The sequence below is a fragment of the Podarcis liolepis genome (assembly GCF_965112155.1).
Source record: "Podarcis liolepis genome assembly, chromosome: 14".
Taxonomy (NCBI): Eukaryota; Metazoa; Chordata; class Lepidosauria; order Squamata; family Lacertidae; genus Podarcis; species Podarcis liolepis.
In genome coordinates this window covers 38,752,078-38,771,517 of record NC_139569.1, presented here as the reverse complement: position 1 = coordinate 38,771,517, position 19,440 = coordinate 38,752,078, and the positions used below count along the sequence as shown (strand labels likewise).

At 46.7% G+C, this 19,440-nt stretch overlaps 1 protein-coding gene across 2 annotated transcripts in view; it reads left to right on the top strand.

The window, feature by feature from the left end:
- Positions 1-226: 226 nt before the first annotated feature.
- ADAMTSL3 (ADAMTS like 3) overlaps positions 227-19,440 on the top strand; it is a 281,389-nt gene continuing 262,175 nt past the window's right edge. Inside the window, exons 1-2 of one of the 2 annotated variants that reach the window (XM_083475290.1) lie at positions 227-668; positions 6,353-6,464. In XM_083475290.1, the coding sequence (XP_083331416.1) occupies positions 6,387-6,464 (78 nt within the window). In that variant the 5' untranslated portion in view covers positions 227-668; positions 6,353-6,386. Of the gene's footprint in view, positions 669-2,591; positions 2,876-6,352; positions 6,465-19,440 lie in introns of those variants that run through there. The other variant, XM_083475291.1, reaches the window with a different exon arrangement.

Here is a 19,440-nt window from a genome sequence, read left to right as displayed (position 1 = left end):
ACCAGGTTGGTTCTCTCATTAACGTGCAACCGGGCAAAGGCAAGATTATAAGACAGTACTGTACAGCTGAATCCGGTTTAGTTTTGTACAAATAAGTGCTGTACGTATATCCTCCTCTGTATCTTCTACTAGATTTTCCACTAGAGGGCGCGCCGTTCCCAGCTATAGAAGAAATCTAAGTTGATTTTCAACAGGTTGGAAACGGCGCAATCACATTTCAGCAAACCCTTTCACGAGGTTATGTTTAGTTCCTCGGTGCGTATTTTTAACTTCAGTGGCACGGATGGAATAGCAAGACATTTTGGCTTTCTGTTGATTCTGTGACCATTCCAGGCTTTCCTTTAGCCCACTATTGAGTTATCTGCCAGCAAAAAGGGGACTCATTTCCCCGAGAAGGTGGGTTCACTGCATAAGGAAAGCGGCGAGGTTTGATAGATGTAACCGCACCTCGAAGGAGAGGAGGACGCGTGGAGATCTATGGCTGCGCACGGGGTTTGCGTAAAGGCGCCGCTTGCCCTGCAAAGGAAGGCTAAGGTTTAAGCATCAATTTGCAAGCCTGTATTTCTCAACGGGCGACGCCGACTCTTCTGTGCTGCCTTTGATACAGTAGAGAGGAGGAAAGTTTGCTCCTCACTCTCCTAAACGACTCGCATCCCTGGCGGCGGCAGGTAAGGAGTAGTTACCCTTAATAAGTTTTCTTCGTGATAAGATGATCCTTTCGAATGCTAAACAGTTATGAGAATCCCGGTCAACCTACTTGCATTCACACGTGACAGTTTTATACTAGCTTCCTTAAGGCGATGCTTTAACGCAAACGTAAACCTTCCATCGGCCAGAATGTGCCTTCGGTTTCTCGGTCGAGTTCCTTCGCGCATTCTCATGTGCTATAGGGGAGGCTGCACGTAATCCACGTGGCGCGCAAGCATCCTCAAGCCCGGGTCGTAAAATTAGCCATTTGGAAAAAGAGTAGCTGGCCCCCAGTTAATTATACGTTTGACATAATACCAGCCCGGGAAAGTATACAATTCCGCTTCCGCAATGCTTCCCTGTTTTTGAGGTGGAAATGATAGAATGCAAGTACATAGAATTTGATTTCTCTCTGTTTGATTACGGTATATTTGAGAGCGGGCAGCTGAACGTGTGAACTGACTGCGGCAAGCACCGGGTGTATGGTAAGCGGAACCAGAGCTCCATTTTCGATGTAAGAGCTGTGGCAGTTTATTTATACATGCAAATGGTGATTTGATATTGCACCCATCCGGTTGACGTCTATATAGGAACGAATCAGCCTCAGAAATTGGATATATATCCAATTGATATATATATATATATTGATAGAAGACTTGGGGGGCATTTATAAAGGCTGCAATCCTGGGCTCTTTAATCCGGAGTAAGTACCATTGTGTTCACTGGGTTTCAAGTATCCGTATGGAGAGGCCAGAAATCTGCAAAGCAGAATTTCACAGCCTCAGCCCGAAGTATGTTTACTCGGAAGCAAGTCCTACTGCGTTCACTGGGGCCTACGCCCAGGTAAATGTAGCGAGGGCGAGGCTGCAATCCTAGACACGTTTACTAGGATCTAAGCTTCATTGAACACAGTGGGACTTCACTTCCGAGCAAAAGGCGTGCGTCGGATTGAGCTACTTGGCTTCACTTGTGCGCAGGCATTTCAAAGGGCTACATTGCGGCCGCCTGATTTGAATAACTATTGCTGCCTCTCCCTCAACGATGTTGCTTTTATTACATTTACGCTGCACACCGCCCATCGAAGGGCGATTTTGGGAATGCTTCACCGTGGCTGCAATTTTAGGCATGCTTCCATGAAAAAGTGCTAACTAGGGAGAGTGCTAAGGGTCGGCATGTAAGGAACTGTCAAGGCTGCTTTTGTAATGGTCCACTTGGCCTTTGCCTGCAACGGGTCCTTTTGCCTCCTTCTGCTCCCTGTCTGCAGCCTCGCCTTTCCAGCCACCTAAGTTGTAGAAGACCTTATGGGCTTAATACTGCAAGTCCGTAAGGTTTTGTATAAAAAAAGAAGTTCATGACTTTTTGGAGAACGCCGAGCATCGCCCCAAACCCTCTCAACAACCTGGGCTTGGAAATAGGATTAGGTTGATTAATAATAGTAATAATACCCAGGCTATCTGGGTGGTTTTTCCAAGTGGTGTGCGTGAATGAAAGAAAGGCACTCTGTACGCGCGCAGAGGCACTCCCCCCCGCTCCTTGCATCCCATTGGCCTGCAAACCCTCTCAACAACCTGGGCTTGGAAATAGGATTAGGCTGATTAATAATAATAGTAATAATACCCAGGCTATCTGGGTGGTTTTTCCAAGTGGTGTGTGTGAATGAAAGAAAGGCACTCTGTACGCGCGCAGAGGCACTCTCCCCCCGCTCCTTACACCCCATTGGCTCTCCCCTTCCCGCATCGAGGCGCCTTTTGCCTGCAGGGCGCGCGCGGCGGAGCAGGTGGCGGCGCGGGAGCTCCCAGAGACGCGCGCCGTCGCTTGGCTTTGCGCGCTGCTCGGGCTGCCCTGCGGGAGGAGGAGGCGGTGGCGGCGGCGCCGGCGCCCTCGCTCTCTCCGCCACTTCCTCCGAGGCCCTCGGCTAAGTCGGTCTGGCGGGGCTTGTGGGCTGGAGGAGCCTGGAGGGAGAGAGCCAGCCAAGCTCGAAGGGCGGGCGCTTGTTCGCCTGCCAGCTCCGCTTTTCAAGCATGCGGCGTCGGCGTCCCTGGTGCTTTGACAGGAGGAGAGGCTTCGCCTTGCTGCCTCCGCCGAGTCCACGCCTGCTCCCTTCCCCCTGAGGAGAGGGAGAGGGAAAACGCCGTCGCGTGAGGTGGTGGCCACGCCGCAGGGATTTGCGCCCCGAAGTTGACCAAAGGTATCCCCAAAGCGCGCGCGTGCGGAGTTTGGCGCCCGCGCGCGCTGCGCCGAAGTTGCACCCAGGACAGGCGCGCGCGGGGTGCACGGTGAGAGGGCGCTCGCGAGAAAAGAGGGGCGCGCGGGGGGCTCCACTTGTACCCTGAGAGAGGGTATTTAGCGCGGGGCTCTGAGTGGGACCCTGGATGGGCACTTGGTAAGCAAGGTGTCTCTGAGCATGCACAGAGACCCCTCCATCACCCCTGGGCAGCTTCAGCTAGTTTCCCCATTAATTTAAGAACTTAAGGCATAGCTGTTAACTTTTCCCTTCTCTTGTAAGGAATCCTATTCGGAATAAGGGAATGTCCCTTAAAAAAGGGGAAACGTTGACAGCTATGACTTAAGGAGAGCAAGTTTCTGGAAAGGTGTGTTTGTTTGTTTATTTGTGGGCCTGACCTATGGGATGAGGCAGGGGTGCCCAAACATTTCTCAAAGAGGGTCAGATTTGATGAAGTGAACATGCGTGAGGGCCGACCAAAGTTGTTGAGCTTTTTAAAGGATTTTACCCCAGAAGATAGACTGCTACAGGGGCCGGATTAGGCCCCTGAAACAGACTTTGGACATGCCTGGGATGAAGGAAAGGGTGGTGTTCTCTCTTGGCCAGCTTGCTCAGTGGTGCCGACAAGGGGCTTGGCAGCTTTGTGAGAGGCGCCCTCTCAGCCTCGCTCGCCACTCCAGGGCAAATGTCTGCTTTGCCCCCAGGTTTCATTCTGGGATTCGGACAGCCAACCTTTTCACATGGGCCGAAGCAGGTGGTGGGATGTTTTCAGAGGGGAGTGCAGAGGATGGGCTCCAGAGCTCTGCACTTCGGCCGATGGGTTGCGGCCTGATCCGAGGTGGGTTGCTGCAAGAGCGCTACCACCACACAAATATAGGGTAAAAGATTAAGGAAAAAGGGTCCCCAAACACATGTTTGGGTTAAAAGTGGGTCCTGGGTTTGAAAATACACTTTCTCTGGAGGAACGAAAGATTGAAATCTCTACACAGTGTTTGCTGAGTGCAGGCAGGCTGCACAGACGCAGTGCCTGAGAGTTATTAGCATGGCGGGGAGGGCTGTGTATAACCGCCCTGCAGATCTAAACACTATTCCGGCATCGTTTTAGAAACCCTTATTTGGAAATAGGCTATAGCACTATCAATATGCCCGGCAGGAAAGATCTGTTCCTGTGCTGAGATATTGAGACTGGCATGTGTGTGTGTGCATGTGGGAGGGGCAGCTATTGGAGGAACAGGTGTTGCTTTAACTGGGTGGCGAAGAGAGAGCCTTGGAGAGATGGATCTGGCAGCCTCTTTAATGTAGTCACATTTATTGTATTTTATTTTCAAAAATAATTCCTTCTCATGTGACCTTGGGGTGGGTTGCAATATTAAAGCATCAATCACAAGCCAATAAAACAGCAGCAAATCACTAAAATCCAACCATCTGTTAACATATTATATAACACCGGCCGGTTATGCAGATCAGTCAAAATGTTTGACACAAAAGGCCCGTATCCAACTAAGTTTTACTCAGAGTAGATCCATTAAAATTGACAATCCTAAATCAGGTCCATTAATGTCAACAAGTCTACTCTTTGAGTATTGATGATGGATACTCTTTGAGTATTGATGATGGATACAAAGTGTTCAGCTGGTGTCAAAAAATGAACAACATAGATGCCAGCTGGATCTTTAGGGGATGCTTGTTCCATAACTTGGGTGCAGTTACAGAGGAAGTCCTCTTGCAGGTCACAGACCCCTGAATTTTGCTGAATGATGGAACTACAGTGGTATCTCGGGTTAAGTACTTAATTCGTTGCGGAGATCCGTACTTAACCTGAAACTGTTCTTAACCTGAAGCACCACTTTAGCTAATGGGGCCTCCTGCTGCTGCCGTGCCGCCGGAGCACAATTTCTGTTCTCATTCTGAAGCAAAGTTCTTAACCTGAAGCACTATTTCTGGGTTAGTGGAGTCTGTATCCTGAAGCGTATGTAACCTGAAACGTATGTAACCCGAGGTACCACTGTACTAAAAGGACCCCTCAGTGGATCTCAGACTACGTGCAGGACAGTAGTCGGAGAGAACTGAGTCCTTCATGTAGCCAAATGCCAAGCTTTTCAGGGCTTTACATAACAGAACCAAACCTTGGATTGGGCTTGGTGACAAATTGGCAGTGAGTACAGGTCTTTTAGGACTATTATTATATGGTTTTGAGCCATTGGATCCACCCAAACAGTCTTCAAGAGCAGCCCCAAGTAGAGCACATTGCAGTAGTCTAAGCAAGAGGTTACTAGAGCACAAATGACTATAGCCTGGCTTCCCTTGTCCTATTTAGGATAATTTGATCTTCTTGTGTCCATTATTTATTGCTTTTATATCCTCTCCCCCCCCCACAAGGAGCTCAGAGTGACATACTCAGGAGCTGAGTTTTATCTTCAAAACAACCCTTTGAAGTAGGTTGGGCTGAGAGTCCTCAACTCAGTAAAGTTTAATGGCTGAATGGCGATTTGTACTTGGCTCTCGCTGGTCCAAGTCTTGGGAGGTGGGGGACATTTTTCAGCCCGAGGGCCACATTCTGGTTGAAGGTGAGAGGAAGGATGAGATTTTTCTTGGGAGGAGTGATTTGTCCCCAGTGAAGGCTGACAGAATTAGGTGCCCAAGATTTCCCATGGAGATGATGTTTCTTCTTCTCAGGGATATTGCAAACCCTGTGGTCTTGAGAACATGGGTGGTTGCCAGATAAGTTGGCCAACTTTTATCATATTGCAATAATAGCCTGGATGAAAGAAAGGGACAGTAAAAACCAGTAGCCCCTGTGTGCGGTTTCAAATCTGCGGAGATTTTACACACAAAGAGCTTTTCCGTGCCGCAGGGACGGCGGTTCAATGTTGTCCTTTACATGGAAACAGTTAACAGTCCTCGTATTCTAATCCACGAATCGGCGGGGCCCCTCCCCAAAGCGAGTGAGGATTGTCGCTTTTCTGCCACGGGGCTGAGTAGCCAACACGGCTGGAAGCATTACGGATCCCAAAGTCCCAGAGTTGGGTTCCTTGGCTTGGAAAGCAGGGCAGGGGAAAAAAAGGAAGAGTGTTGAAATAGCTTTGCAAGGTTCAATTTCTTCTTGGCTCCTGTGTGCGTATATGGTAATGGAGGGGGGGGGGGGAATAACGGGGAAGGAGGTTGCAGGCTTGATAAACTGACTCGTGAGCGAGAGAAAAACCTAGCTCGCTTTTGCTCCTCTGGCCAGCTCCCCCACCCTCCTGCCCTTATTGGAGTACCTCAGCCTCCACGCTGCGATCATGCTGTTCTCTGCGAGTCTGCTTTCCTGGCCAGCACAAACCTCGGCTGTTATGGTTGCACCGTTTCCAAAGTCCGGGTTGTATTCACTGCCCAGTTTGCTTTAGTCATTCAGATTCTGGCGGGGTGCATTGACTTTTTCCCTTCTTCTTTTGCTTACAGCTTCTCCCCCCCCCCTTAAAGGTGCAAGAGGAGGATGGCTTATGCCAAGTCCACAGGACTCTCGTGGGAGATCACCTGGTTCACAGTGACCGCCATCTGTGCCCATCTACAGGTAGGCGAGGCTGTTGCAGTCTCAGCAGCTGCTTGTGGATAGGATGATGGATTAATCCTACGGACGAAAGGGGGAAATCCCAGCAAGTCGCTGAGAGGGGCTGTGCGCTCTAGCGTGTTGCTGGTGTTCGAATCAAAGGCAGCTGTAATAGGAAAGGCAATTTTTGTTGTTACTGTTCCCATCCTTCCTTTAGACGACTTACATTCCGCCTTTTTTTTTACAAGCCACAAGGCAGTTTACAGCAAAACCGTATTAGATAAAAAGAATGCATAAAAATAACACAGTCCTTAAAATAACTAATAACAAATCGCTGAGTAGCAATTGCGAATAGCAGCATCTAGGGGTGAAGGAGGAGAAATCTGATTTAAATCACGCCTAAAGGCAAACTTGCCCGCTTAGTGCTTTCTGAAACACACCAGCCACCCTTGGAAATTCTCACTTTTTTAGATTTTGCAGAGCAGTTCTCCAGCCTAAGTAATGTGCACAGAAACGCATAAACTAGGGCAAAGTGTGCATTTAAGTGCATATATTAGGGAAAATGGTATACAAAAAGGCATTGTATTAGTAAATTGTGCTTGCAAAAATACAGAATGCATACCAAAAAAGCTGGTGAATTTTCATGTGTGTGTTTTAAAATTGTGATGTGGAAAACTGGATTTATGATGGGAAAGATAAGAAATCGAGAAAACCAAAATCGACAGATTCATCTACACCTAGCAGCAGCTATTCCCCAGCTTTCACGTGAGTAGGAACAAGAGCGGGGCCGAGGAAAGCTGCCCGATGTGGGATATCTTTAGGGGCCTGAGTGGCAGACATTTAAATGCTATGGAGATTGGATTTCTGACGTTGGCCATAACGCAGAAGGTCCCACGTTCAATCCTTGGTGCCTCTAGTCACAAGGACCTGGGAGCAGGGAAAGACCTTTCGCCTGAGACCCTGGAGAGCTGCTGCCAGTCAGAGCAGACAGTGTTGTGCTAGGCGGACAAATAGCCTGATGTGGCAGAAGTCAGCTCGCTGTGTTGGATAAAACTCTGCCTAGAGTCCAGACGTGTACAATAGCCTTGCAAGGAGCTGTGCCTGCTTCCTCCCACTCAGCCACCCTATAGCTGGGGGGAGAGGCAGCAAGTGGACCGTTTGGGCAGCGCGGAGCCTGTGCGTGCCCAAGCCACCGCGTCTCTCTCAGGAGAGATGCGTGGTTCAGGCGTGCTGCAGGCCCTGTGGTGAGTGCTGCCTAGCAATTTGTCACCGCCCTCAGTGGTGACACCTGGGGCATTTCACACCCACCGCACCCCCCTTCCTCTGCCCCTGCCCACTAGTCCATATAACAGGGCTGGGGTCAGCACCTGGCACCATAGCTGTCAACGTTTTCCTTTTTTTTAAGGGAAATTCCCTTATTCCAAATAAGATTCCTTGCAAGAAAAGGGAAAAGTTGACAGCTGTGCCTGGCACCCTTACGCAGCTGACAGGACCCACCGCTGGTGCCCACTTCTTCTTTTTTTTTTTTGCTAGCCCAGGGCTGTGACCAAGCACTGGGCAGCTAAGCCGGGCGGCCATTTTAAATGTCACACAATTTCACTTTCCCTGGCATGCTGTCGCTCTGAGGCATTGTGGGAAATTAAAATGGTGACTAGTACAGTCGTACCTCGTGTTGCGTTTGCTTCAGGTTACATCTTTTCAGGTTGTGTCCCGTGGTGACCTGGAAGTACCAGAAAGGGTTACTTTCGGGTTTTGCCGCTCGCGCATGTGCAGACATGCAAAAGGACATCACACGCATGCGCAGACGCGGCAAATTGTGACCCGCGCACGCACAGATGCGCGTACGCGGGGTGCGTTCTGCTCATGTTGCGAATGGGACTCCGGAACGGATAATGTTTGCAACCAGAGGTACCACTGTATCAGACTCCCAACACAGTGGTTCTGGTGCTACCGGTGGGTAAACCCTCCAGAGCCACTGAGGAATGAGGGAATACTTTGCCCACAGCCCCTTCAAAGCGGAAGTTAGCCTTGCCGCATGTATCTGTGGAAGGCCACAGACTAGACAGCTAAATCCAAGGTCAGATTAAGACTTTTCCGTTGCCTGTGTTGGCAGATCCAAATGTCAGAGCACTCCCCCTGCCCTGGTTAAATATATCGTGGGTTGGACAGAAGGAACAGTGAGTTGAAGGAAAGCAGTTGCTAATTCTCTCCTGCAAACCCAGGGTTAGCAAGTGTTGTGTGTTGCTTCCCCACCAATGTCATAGACAGTTCCCATCATCCCCTGCCAGCATGGCAAATAATGGGAGTTGCAGTCCACAACATGAGGAGGGCACAACGTTTGCTACACCTGCTCAAGTGCTAGCAATTTGAACAACGGGTTCTGTAGCAGGTCTCGCGTCTCATAAAGCAGAGCAACTTTCTCATGCAACTCTCTGGTATTAGGGCCTAAAGCAGCTGTTGGGTGAGCGTAAGACACCTTCCACATGTAAGAAGGCTTTCCCTCCTCTGGATTCAACCCAATGTTATAAGATAAATATTTGGCCATTTCCAGATCTCGTCTGGTTATTATAAGAACCTTGGCTGCAATCCTAACCCTTCTCACCTGGGAGTAAGCCCCATCAGATGCAAGGGGGCTTCCTTCTGTGAGTAGACATGGTTAGGCTTTTCCAATGCATTTTAATATGAAGAATTTGGGTGCCTGAGTTTTCTTGTTTTCTCTCTCCCCATCTCCTTTTGTATATTCAGGTTGTAAGCCTGAGGGGTAGGTAGGGACTGTGCTGATTTGTGAGCGATTCTGGGAACCTTCTCGGACAAGGAGCAGGGTAGAAATGGTTTAAACAAATTTCTGCCTTTAAATGGTACGTCGGACTGGGAATGGGAAAATCCGTCAATATAGGTTTCTCATTTTTCTAGATCTAAAATTCAGTTCTCTACGTTTCTTCATCAGTTTGTGACACCCCCCCCCCCGAGCCATAATAAAAGTGTATCAGCTTTTTAGTGTGAATTTCTTCTAATAAACACACGTTGGGATGTTGTTTTCCTCACAGACACACTTTTCTAAAACACTTGTTTATTCAATGCATTTTTGTGCATTATTTTCACAGATATATGAATTTGCATGCACACCTTCCCCAAGTATATGCGTTTTTAAAAAAAAACATTACTTGGCAGGTTGCCTTAATCTGCTTCAGGATACAGCTGGCCCTAGTCATCTTTCTTATGGTTTATAGCTAAACAATAAAATTATTACGATTAGTACTTCTCATCTCCCTATACAGTGGTACCTTGGGTTACATACGCTTCAGGTTACATACGCTTCAGGTTACACACCCCGCTAACCCAGAAATAGTGCTTCAGGTTAAGAACAGAAATCGGGCTCCGGCGGCGCGGCAGCAGCAGGAGGCCCCATTAGCTAAAGTGGTGCTTCAGGTTAAGAACAGTTTCAGGTTAAGAACGGACCTCCGAGACAAATTAAGTACTTAACCTGAGGTACCACTGTATAAAAGATTTGCTGCTTGTTCTCCCCCGCCCCCTTCTGATTATAAGATCAGTTAGAACCAGTGGCGTAGCTGGCCTGCAGGGCGGCTGAAGAGGAGACGGGGGTGACCGCAGACCCCACGCCACTGGAAAAGGTGCCTGAGCCACCACATCACCCCTGGGAGAGACATGTGGCTCGGGCATGCTGCAGGCCCCACAGTAAGTGTCGCCTGCTGGGTGAGTGGCGCCCGGTGCGCCCCCTGCCCCCATCTACACTGCTGGTTAGAACTGCCAACAACAAGATTGCGATAATTCTGAGGTAGAATGGTGGTTTTGTGTTATAAGCTCTAAATTCTGAGGTAAAATGGTGGGTCCAAATTGAAAGCTCTGAGGTAAAATGGTGGCTTTGCCTTCAAACCTATGCTTCTGCGCAGACTTTAAAAGCCAGATTAGAAACCTCCCCAAAGGAGAGATGCTTACGAATCTGCCAAGCGTACTGTTCAATGAAATATTTGGTTTTATCTCTGACATGGCTATTCAGTGACAGCATTACCGCAAAGCTTATGCAAGTTCCTGCAGTTGCTTTATGACTAATGGCAGCTTTAAAAATTAGTATTCTTGGGATCCAAACAGCTGCTTTCCCCAGTTTGCTTGGATAGAAAAAAAACAAGGGATATTAGAAAGTCAAGTAGTACTGCTTTTAAAATTAGTTTTATGCTAACATGCTTGTTTATATATTCTACTTGCTTTGATCAAAATAACAACACCGAGAACCAGTGATAGCAAGAATAGGCTGTTTGCCTCAGCATTTTATTCCTCTTCCTTCAGTCACTATTTCATTGAGAATTGTAGCATTCTTAGAATAAATTGGAATAAATAAGAATTATCTTAAGATAAAACTTTTCCAACATGATTGGCTTGAATCTGCCACCAATATATCTGTTTCAGCCCTGAGCATGAGAGGAACGCAGGAACTGACTTTATATAGGCCAGGCAGGGCCAAACTTGGCTCTCCAGCTGTTTTGGGACTACAATTCCCATCATCCCTCACTAACAGGACCAGTGGTCAAGGATGACAGGAGTCATTGTCCAGCAGTGGACCACAAGTTCTCCACTCCTGGCATGTATTGTTCACTCTCTTACGAGAATGACATTTTCCAGATGTAAATCTGAAATCAGATCCTGGCATTGGGATTGCCAACCAGCCAACAATAATGGGTGCATATGACCCCACTCCTGGATAATTATTTCTTACTAATTTAATTGTGACAGTACTTATTTGCAGTGTGTTCTGGACCAAAGTGCAAGCCCCACATGCCAGTTTGCGATGGGTGGTGTGTCTGTGTTGGTCACATAGGGTGCACCCAGATTGTTGCTATCCCATCGCAGCAAATTCGCATTGCACAAATATTGGTGGTTGGGAAGTTTGCACATCAAACCCACTTCCCCCAAAGATCACTTTTTTGCGATAAGAAAAGTGATAGCACAATGCACTGGAAAGCATGGAATTAACACCTGCTTTGACTCAACTGTCATTTAACCTGCGGCAAACAAATTAGAATTAATGCTCATTACATAGCTAACATCACATAATCTCCCTGCAAACAAATGCTTGGTGAAGTGATTGTTTATTGATAAATGCCCTTTAAAAAACAACAACAGTTGTTTAAATCACAATTGCAAAAGAACATTAATATAAACTGAGAAGAGGAATTGTATCTGTGTTTGATTTATATTTAATGTTGTAGCAAGGATAGTAAAACAACGTTTGAAAAGCTGACTAGAAGAATCTGGTTTCCAGAAATCCTTGGGTTTGTCATGCTTCCGGACAGCTTAGAAACTCGCTGAATGCAAGTTAGCCCAGCTGAACTGTAAAACAATGTTCAAAGCGCTCTTAAGATGGTAATTACCCCATAGCTGATGCATGCTAACCGTTGCCATTACTGTCAATGTGGGCGATCCTCATTGTTTAATAATGCTGCTTTCTAGGGCTAAGTAAGTGGAGAGTTTGTTTATGGGCGGAAATCATGCTGTACTTCTCTTTCCTCTGCCAAAAATCTGGATGGTTAGTAGAAGTGATTTTAGGATGTTTTCTCCTGTTGTTAACATACATGCTTCTTGCAAGCAGCAGCCAAAGTTCTACACTCCAGAGGCACACCCAGAACTTTCACATGCCTTGTAAACCTCAAGAAGTTCTTAAAAAACAAAAACCTAGCTTCCCATGTATGTAAGATACTAGTTCTCTTGGCACTTCGACTTGAATCCTTTGCGCCTATAAGCAGACACCTTAGCCCAGCTTCCAGATGGTGTGGACTACAGCTCCCATAATTCCCGAGGCTCATGGGAGTGGGAGTCCAAGAACATCTGGAGGGTGTTGTGCTGACTGCCCCTGTTTGGCTGGGAAATATTTATAACCCCTTCCATGTTAGACCCCCAAGGCTGAAGGGTAAGCTGGTGGCCACAGGCAACAAGCCAATACCTCCAACTTACCATATAATTGCAGAGATGGAAGGGATCCAAATGGTCATCTAGTCCAATCCCCTGCAAAGACTCCCTGATGGATGGCCATTCCTGGGACCCAGCCAATAGATACATAGGAGGCTGCCTAATATGTCAACCTGTTTGTCCATCTAACCCAGGGGTCTGCAACCTTTAAGACAAAAAGAGCCACTTAGACCCGTTTCTGAAGAAAAAAAAACTGGGAGCCGCAAAACCATTGCGACATTTAAAACAAATATATCTCCAGAGCCGCGATGTGACAGCGGGTAGGAAGGTGACGTCGGGACGGTGCGTGACTAACGCACGCACCGCCCCCATGCGACGTCACAGCCAGTACAGCGCCCGCCACAGTGGGGAGTGTCGGGGCACACAATGCGCCTCCTCCCCTTGCTAGTATCCGCCCCGGAGCCGCGGCAAAGGTGTAAAAGAGCCATATGCGGCTCCGGAGCCGCGGGTTGCAGACCCCTGATCTAACCCAAGGATGGAGAACCGCTGGCCCTCAGGTATTGTTGAATCCTCATCAGCCCCAGCCAGCATGTTCAGGGATTATGGGAACTGTAGTCTACCAACATCTGGAGGGCTGCTGGTCCCTGATCTAGCCCATCAGTTCTGTCTGGTAGTAGCTCTCCAGTAGCGATATTGCCCATCACCTACTTATACCTTCATTCTTTGACCTGGAGATGCCAGGGATTTATATTTCACCACCTTTTCCTTCAAGGAGCTCAAAGTGGTGTACATGGTCCCCCCCCCCATTTCGTCCTTACAACTACCCTGTGTGGTAGGATAGGCTGAGAGACAAGGACTAGCCCAAGGTCCCCTGGTGAGCTCAACAGCCAAGTGGGGATTCAAACCCTGGTCTCCCAGGTCATAGTCAGACGCTCTAACCATTAGACTGCAGTGGGTTAACTTTGCAACCTTCTGCCATGTGTAAAGCTTATGCTCTACTACTGAGCTCTGGACTGTTGTGCCAACTCCTGTCTTGTCTTATCTGCACCCCCGCCCACATTCTTATAGATGCAGAACTTATGTGACCCACATATGTTGCTTTAAGTCCATTTTGGGCTTTGTAAAGGATCTCTCTTCTGCCTCTAGACAACCAGTTCCCAGAGATGCCTGTTGTTGGCCCAGCTTGTTGTGTGTTGTGTGTGCACAACATTTGAGCGGTTAAGCTCACCACAGGAAACAACTGCATAGTAGAGATAATATTTACCTGGCAAACACAAACGCTACACACACACACACAATTTGCAGTTGTTACAAGAAGTTTTCACTCTCTGAGCCCAGAGAGGGCCCCAGCTTACAAAGTCCTTGCTGAGACAAAGTCTGCACAGGAAGTGCAAAGTCCAGTTGCTAACAAACTCCTGCAACTGTCAGACTTCCCTGAAGTCTTGCAAGTTGTCCAATATCCCTCTGGCGAGGTCTTCCTTCACAAAGTCTTCCACGTTTTCACAGGGTCGTTCCAATAATCTCCATGTCTCCAACAGACTCTTCTGTACTCCCAAGCAATGAATGCTGTAACTTGAGTCCTTTTCTACCCAGTGTTACGCAGCAATACAGATAAGACAGCCACAAGATGCCTGCAGCTGCACTGCGGTGGAAACTCATGGAGAATTAACCCCCTTTTCACTTTCCTTAACATGGCTTTAGTTCAATTATTTTAATATTTTCTTATTGCATTTCTAGCCTACATGTCCTCCTCCCCATTTTATCCCAACAACAACCCTCATTTAGGCTTAGAAAGTGCTTAGCCACAGCTCACCCAGTGAGCTTCATGGAGAAGTAGGGATTTGAACCCTGGCCTTCCAGGTCCTGCATTCTAACCATTATGCCACACTGGCTTCTGCCTTTAAGGATACATATCCTTCAAAGGTGGCTGACAACTGGCATCAATGCACATTAAAACACAACCTAAGAAAGACCAACATAAAGCTATAAGGATCTAGGACAGCTGGCGGATCTTTTCTTGAGCTGCCTGGGAGTCATGTTTAAAGGAACAGGGCGAGATGAAATGTCTTGCAAGTGACTCATAAGCCATCGTTTGGCCACACCATCTACTGCTATGTGTATGTGTCAGCTCGGAAGTAAAGGAAGTTGTCTTCCTGGACATCTTGCACATGTGGCGCCTTGCATTGCACTGGTTTTGAGTGCTTTAATGCCAAATAAAATCCGGCTGATAATAGTTACAGGGAGATGCAGGTACGCAAAAATATAAAGCAGAGGGTTCTCTTGGGGCTCAGCTCTACAGTAAATGTTTCTTGGCTTGCACCTTGTGGAAGCCTTCACAAGGTTGCAGAAATCTTGGCTTCTCTCCCGTTTGGCTGATGCGTTGTGAATTGAGCCGCCTTCCAAAAAGGCTTTTATTGTTCTGTTGTGTTTTTTTTAAAGTTGTGTTGTGAATTCTCCGGGTCATGCTCTTGTCACTAAGAGGTGAGAGGCTAATGTGAATAACACCCACTTCGGATGTATTGAGATGGATTTTTCCGGACTCAGTCTAGGCAACTTGAGTTTGTTTCTCCCACCCTTTCATTCATTTTCCAGGTATGGTAGTCTGTTATTGGTGTAACACTCAACTGCAGCTGCAGAAGGTTTAAGTGCGATCTGAGGTCTTGGTACGTGCGTAACAAAGGCAGTTACGTTGAATTTTTGAGGAAGATTCTGCCTCCTAAAATATATGGGCACCTGGTTTTTAAAGGTGAAGAACTATTTGCATTTTTAAAAAGTTGTTTTTAGCTTCTTTTTCCCACCCAGAATCATCAAGAAACCTTACATTGCTTTTCTGAATGTGTTGGCTGGCTGACAACAGTAGCGCAACAACTGTGGGTTATTGCACAGATTGAACAGTGGAATCGCAAGATGAACATTTTTAGGGAACCGGCATAGGTTAGGGAAATCCACATATTCCCTCATGTATATTGCGTTACTTTTTCTATCATGATTGCACAAAACAATTTATAAGATAAAGACAAACATCCAAATGAAAGTAAAATCTAACATGGTCATAGCCATTTTTGTATGTGTGGCATAGGTGCTTTAAGTAATAAAGGGGCAATACCACTTGCGTAAGTGTTACATGAAGATGTGTTATCCCACACTTTCCAGAACATCACTGCAGCACTTTCTTTCCCACAAGACGTCTGTTATGTGTGGGTTTTTTTGGAAGCAGGTTGGCTGCACGAGAGAGCTGAATTCCACTTTAATCGTGCAAACCAAATTTGCCCCTATGTAAATTATTTAATCAATTTATAAACTACAATCAGCTCTAAGCGGTTCAAAGAAACACAATAAAAGAAAAGGGTAGGAATCAGTTACAAAACCAGACTTAAAGTGCCTGCAGGAATAAAAAAAAGGTATTCGGCAGGCACTGGAGACATACCCTCCAACATTTCTCTGATGAAAATAGGACTGTCCTATTCCATAACAACAACAATTTTATTATTTATACCCTGCCCATCTGACTGAGTTGCCTCAGCCACTCTGAGCGGCTTCTAACACATATAAAAACTTAATAAAACATTAAAAAGCTTCCCTATACAGGGCTGCCTTCAGATGTCTTCTAGTTACTTATATCAGAGGTTTTCAACCTTTCTGAGTCCATGGCTCCCTTGACAATCTAAACCTTAATGCTTTACAATTCATTCTTATTATAATCCTAAACCTCTTTGATACTTCCAAGTAGCTTCTAATTACAGTGGTACCTCAGGTTACATACGCTTCAGGTTACATACACTTCAGGTTACATACGCTTCAGGTTACAGACTCCTCTAACCCAGAAATAGTGCTTCAGGTTAAGAACTTTGCTTCAGGATGAGAACAGAAATCAGGCTCCGGCGGCGCGGCAGCAGGAGGAGGCCCCATTAGCTAAAGTGGTGCTTCAGGTTAAGAGCAGTTTCAGGTTAAGTATAGGCCTCCGGAACGAATTAAGTACTTAACCTGAGGTACCACTGTATCTTATGTTACGATATTTGGCTAAGTATTCTTTAAATTTCTTCCTGATACTCCTCTTCTTTCTGGTCGCGGATTCTTCCAGTCAGGTTGGCCAGCTCCAAAAAATCCAACATCTTCATCTGCCGTTCTTCTATTGTTGGTAACAACCTCCTCTCCTTAAGAATCCTCTGGGCAGCTGCTGCTGCTGCCTATGGTCTCTGAACTCACCCTTCCCCCAAAGAGACATGAGTGGGCATCAGAAAAGGGAGGGAAGAAAAGAGGTACAGAGGCCAGTGTTGCTCGTGGCGCCCCTGACCATCCTTCAAGGCACCCCAGGGTGCCACGGTGCACTGGTTGAAAACCACTGACTTATATCCTTGGCTCAGGGGTCGCATAGCTCCATACCCTCCAATATTTTCTCCAATGAAGATAGGGACATCCTGAGGAAAAGCAGGACATTCCGGGATCAAATCAGAAACCAGGATAATCCAATATTGTCCCTGGAAAATAGGGACACTTGGAGGCTCTGTGGAGATTCAGCAGGGAGAGGGCCTGTAGGATCTTAACTGGAAGGGAGTTCCATAAAATTGGGTCCACAATACTCAATGCACAACATCAGCTCTTGGTTGGATACCACCAGTGCAACTGAGCCATGGGGGACCACTAACAGTGACTCGCCGAAACACCTCAGCGATCTGAGAGGGGTATAAGGGATTAGGCGGCCCTTGAAGCATCCTGGACCCAAGTTAACAACATTGTAAATCGATACAGGAGCCTTGAACATGGCCCAGTAGCCTATGGACAGCCAGTGCAATCTTTTGAGCGCTGGAGGTGTATGCTGGTGATAGTCTGTCCACATCAACGTTCCGGGCGCAGCATTTTGTACCAGATGGAGCCTTGGGAGCAAGCTCAAGAGTAGTCCTACACGGGAGTAGGCCAGTCTTGAGGTTACCAATGCATGGACCACTGTGGCCAGACGATCCCTGGCCAAAAAGGGCTGCAATTGATATCAGCTTAATTCCACCCTCAAAGTAGTGGCAGTCTGGAAGTATCCTTGGACTCAGCTTTGCATGGTGCTGAGGGTTCTGAATGCAAGCTTTGAGGCGGGGAAAGGCCTGGCATCGTGTAGTTATGCTGGAAGGCTGTGACAGGCATAAAGGGCAGCAAAGAAGAATGGGAAGGGTCCATTTAGGAAGGGTCCACAGGTCTTCCAAACATCTTGTAGATGACAAATGCATTATATTTCCTTGGTTTTCCAGCTTGTTGTCTTAGTTAGGCCCAGGTAAATATATGACTGAAACGCTTCAATATGCCGCTGAAATGCGTGGCTTTGTGTGTTTTTGCAGCAGATAGTATTTTACTGAAAGAAAGCTGTAAATGCAATTTCAATTCCACAAGTTTGTTTTAATGTGTATTTACATCTCCAGTGGGAATAGCCTTGAAAATGAGAGAGCAATTAAATTACCAGGAAAATGCATTTTGTTTAGTGTTGTGAGTCTCGTGGGCCTTTCAAACATCCTGTTAGCTTACCCTGTTTGTAAATCACAACCTTTAAAAGTCATTTATATCTATATCTATCATGCATGTATGTTAAAGTACCAGAACTGCTTCAATGGGAAAACTATCTGCAGTTCTGTTTACCTCGTGGACAGCTAATGGGAACTGGGTGAGTGCTACTCACTTAACACAGGTCTTTAAAATTTGTCTACTGTGTGACACACAAAGTGGTGTGCAATAAAACCAATGAAAACTACAATTTCCCCTCCCCAAAAACCCAACAAAGGATAAGAATAGGAAAACCTTAATTAAACAAAGAAGTAGTCACAGATTACAAAGAAAAAGCTTCAAATTCCAAAAAGCGTTCAGAAATCAGTATTTGTAAGGTTGCCTTAAGAATCAACCTAAAATAATAGCATCGTATAACTTTTGGAGGACCTCACTGTTTTGCTGCTATAGCTGAGATGGTGGAATGTTTGCCAAGTGGATTTTGCATAGGTGAGGAACCCTCTTAGGTTGACATCAGCTTGTGTGGAAGGAGCTGTTGTCTAAGATACCAAGCTACATATTTTTATTTGCTGTGGTTTCCTGAGCCCTGAGTCCAGCAGTGACACTAGCTCAATGTCTGAGGGACCAATAGTACAGATGGAGGAAGCACAGGGCTTGTGCACTGCTACTGACCCAGGGGTCCTCATGGCCAGGATGGCAGAGGCCTTTAGGACTTAGATGGAGGAGACTGCACGGACCACGAATTCCTGAGACCACAGCCCCAGAGCCCAGGTCCAGTAAGGGGCCACCATACTAACCTCTAGTATGGATGGATAAACATGTCAGTTTTTATTTCTCTCAGTTTCTCTGTTTTCCAAGTTTAGTTCCTCATCACTTTGCATATACAGGTGAAACTTGGAAAATTAGAATATCGTGGAAAAGTTCATTTATTTCAGTAATTCAACTAAAAGGTGAAACTAATATATGAGATAGACTCATGACATGCAAAGCGAGATATGTCAAGCCTTTATTTGTTATAATTGCGATGATCATGGCGTACAGCTGATGAAAACCCCAAATTAACAATCTCAGAAAATTAGAATATTAAATGAAATCAGCAAAACAAGGACTGCAAATAGAGCAATATTGGACCTCTGAGAAGTAGAAGCATGCGTATGTACTCAGTACTTGGTTTGGGCCTCTTTTGCATCAATTACTGCCTCAATGCGGTGTGGCATGGATGCTATCAGCCTGTGGCACTGCTGAGGTATTATGGAAGACAAGGAAGCTTCAATAGCAGCCTTCAGCTCTCCTGCATTGCTTGGCCTCATGTCTCTCATCTTTCTCTTGGCAATGCCCCATAGATTCTCTATGTGGTTCAGGTCAGGCGAGTTTGCTGGTCAATCAAGCACAGTAATCCCATGGGCACTGAACCAGGTTTTGGTACTTTTGGCAGTGTGGGCAAGTGCCAAAGTCCTGCTGGAAAATGAAGCCAGCATCCCCAAAAAGCTCATTTGCGGAAGGAAGCATGAAGTGCTCCAAAATCTCCTGGCAGACAGCTGTGTTGACCCTGGACTTAATGAAACACAGTGGACCAACACCAGCTGATGACATG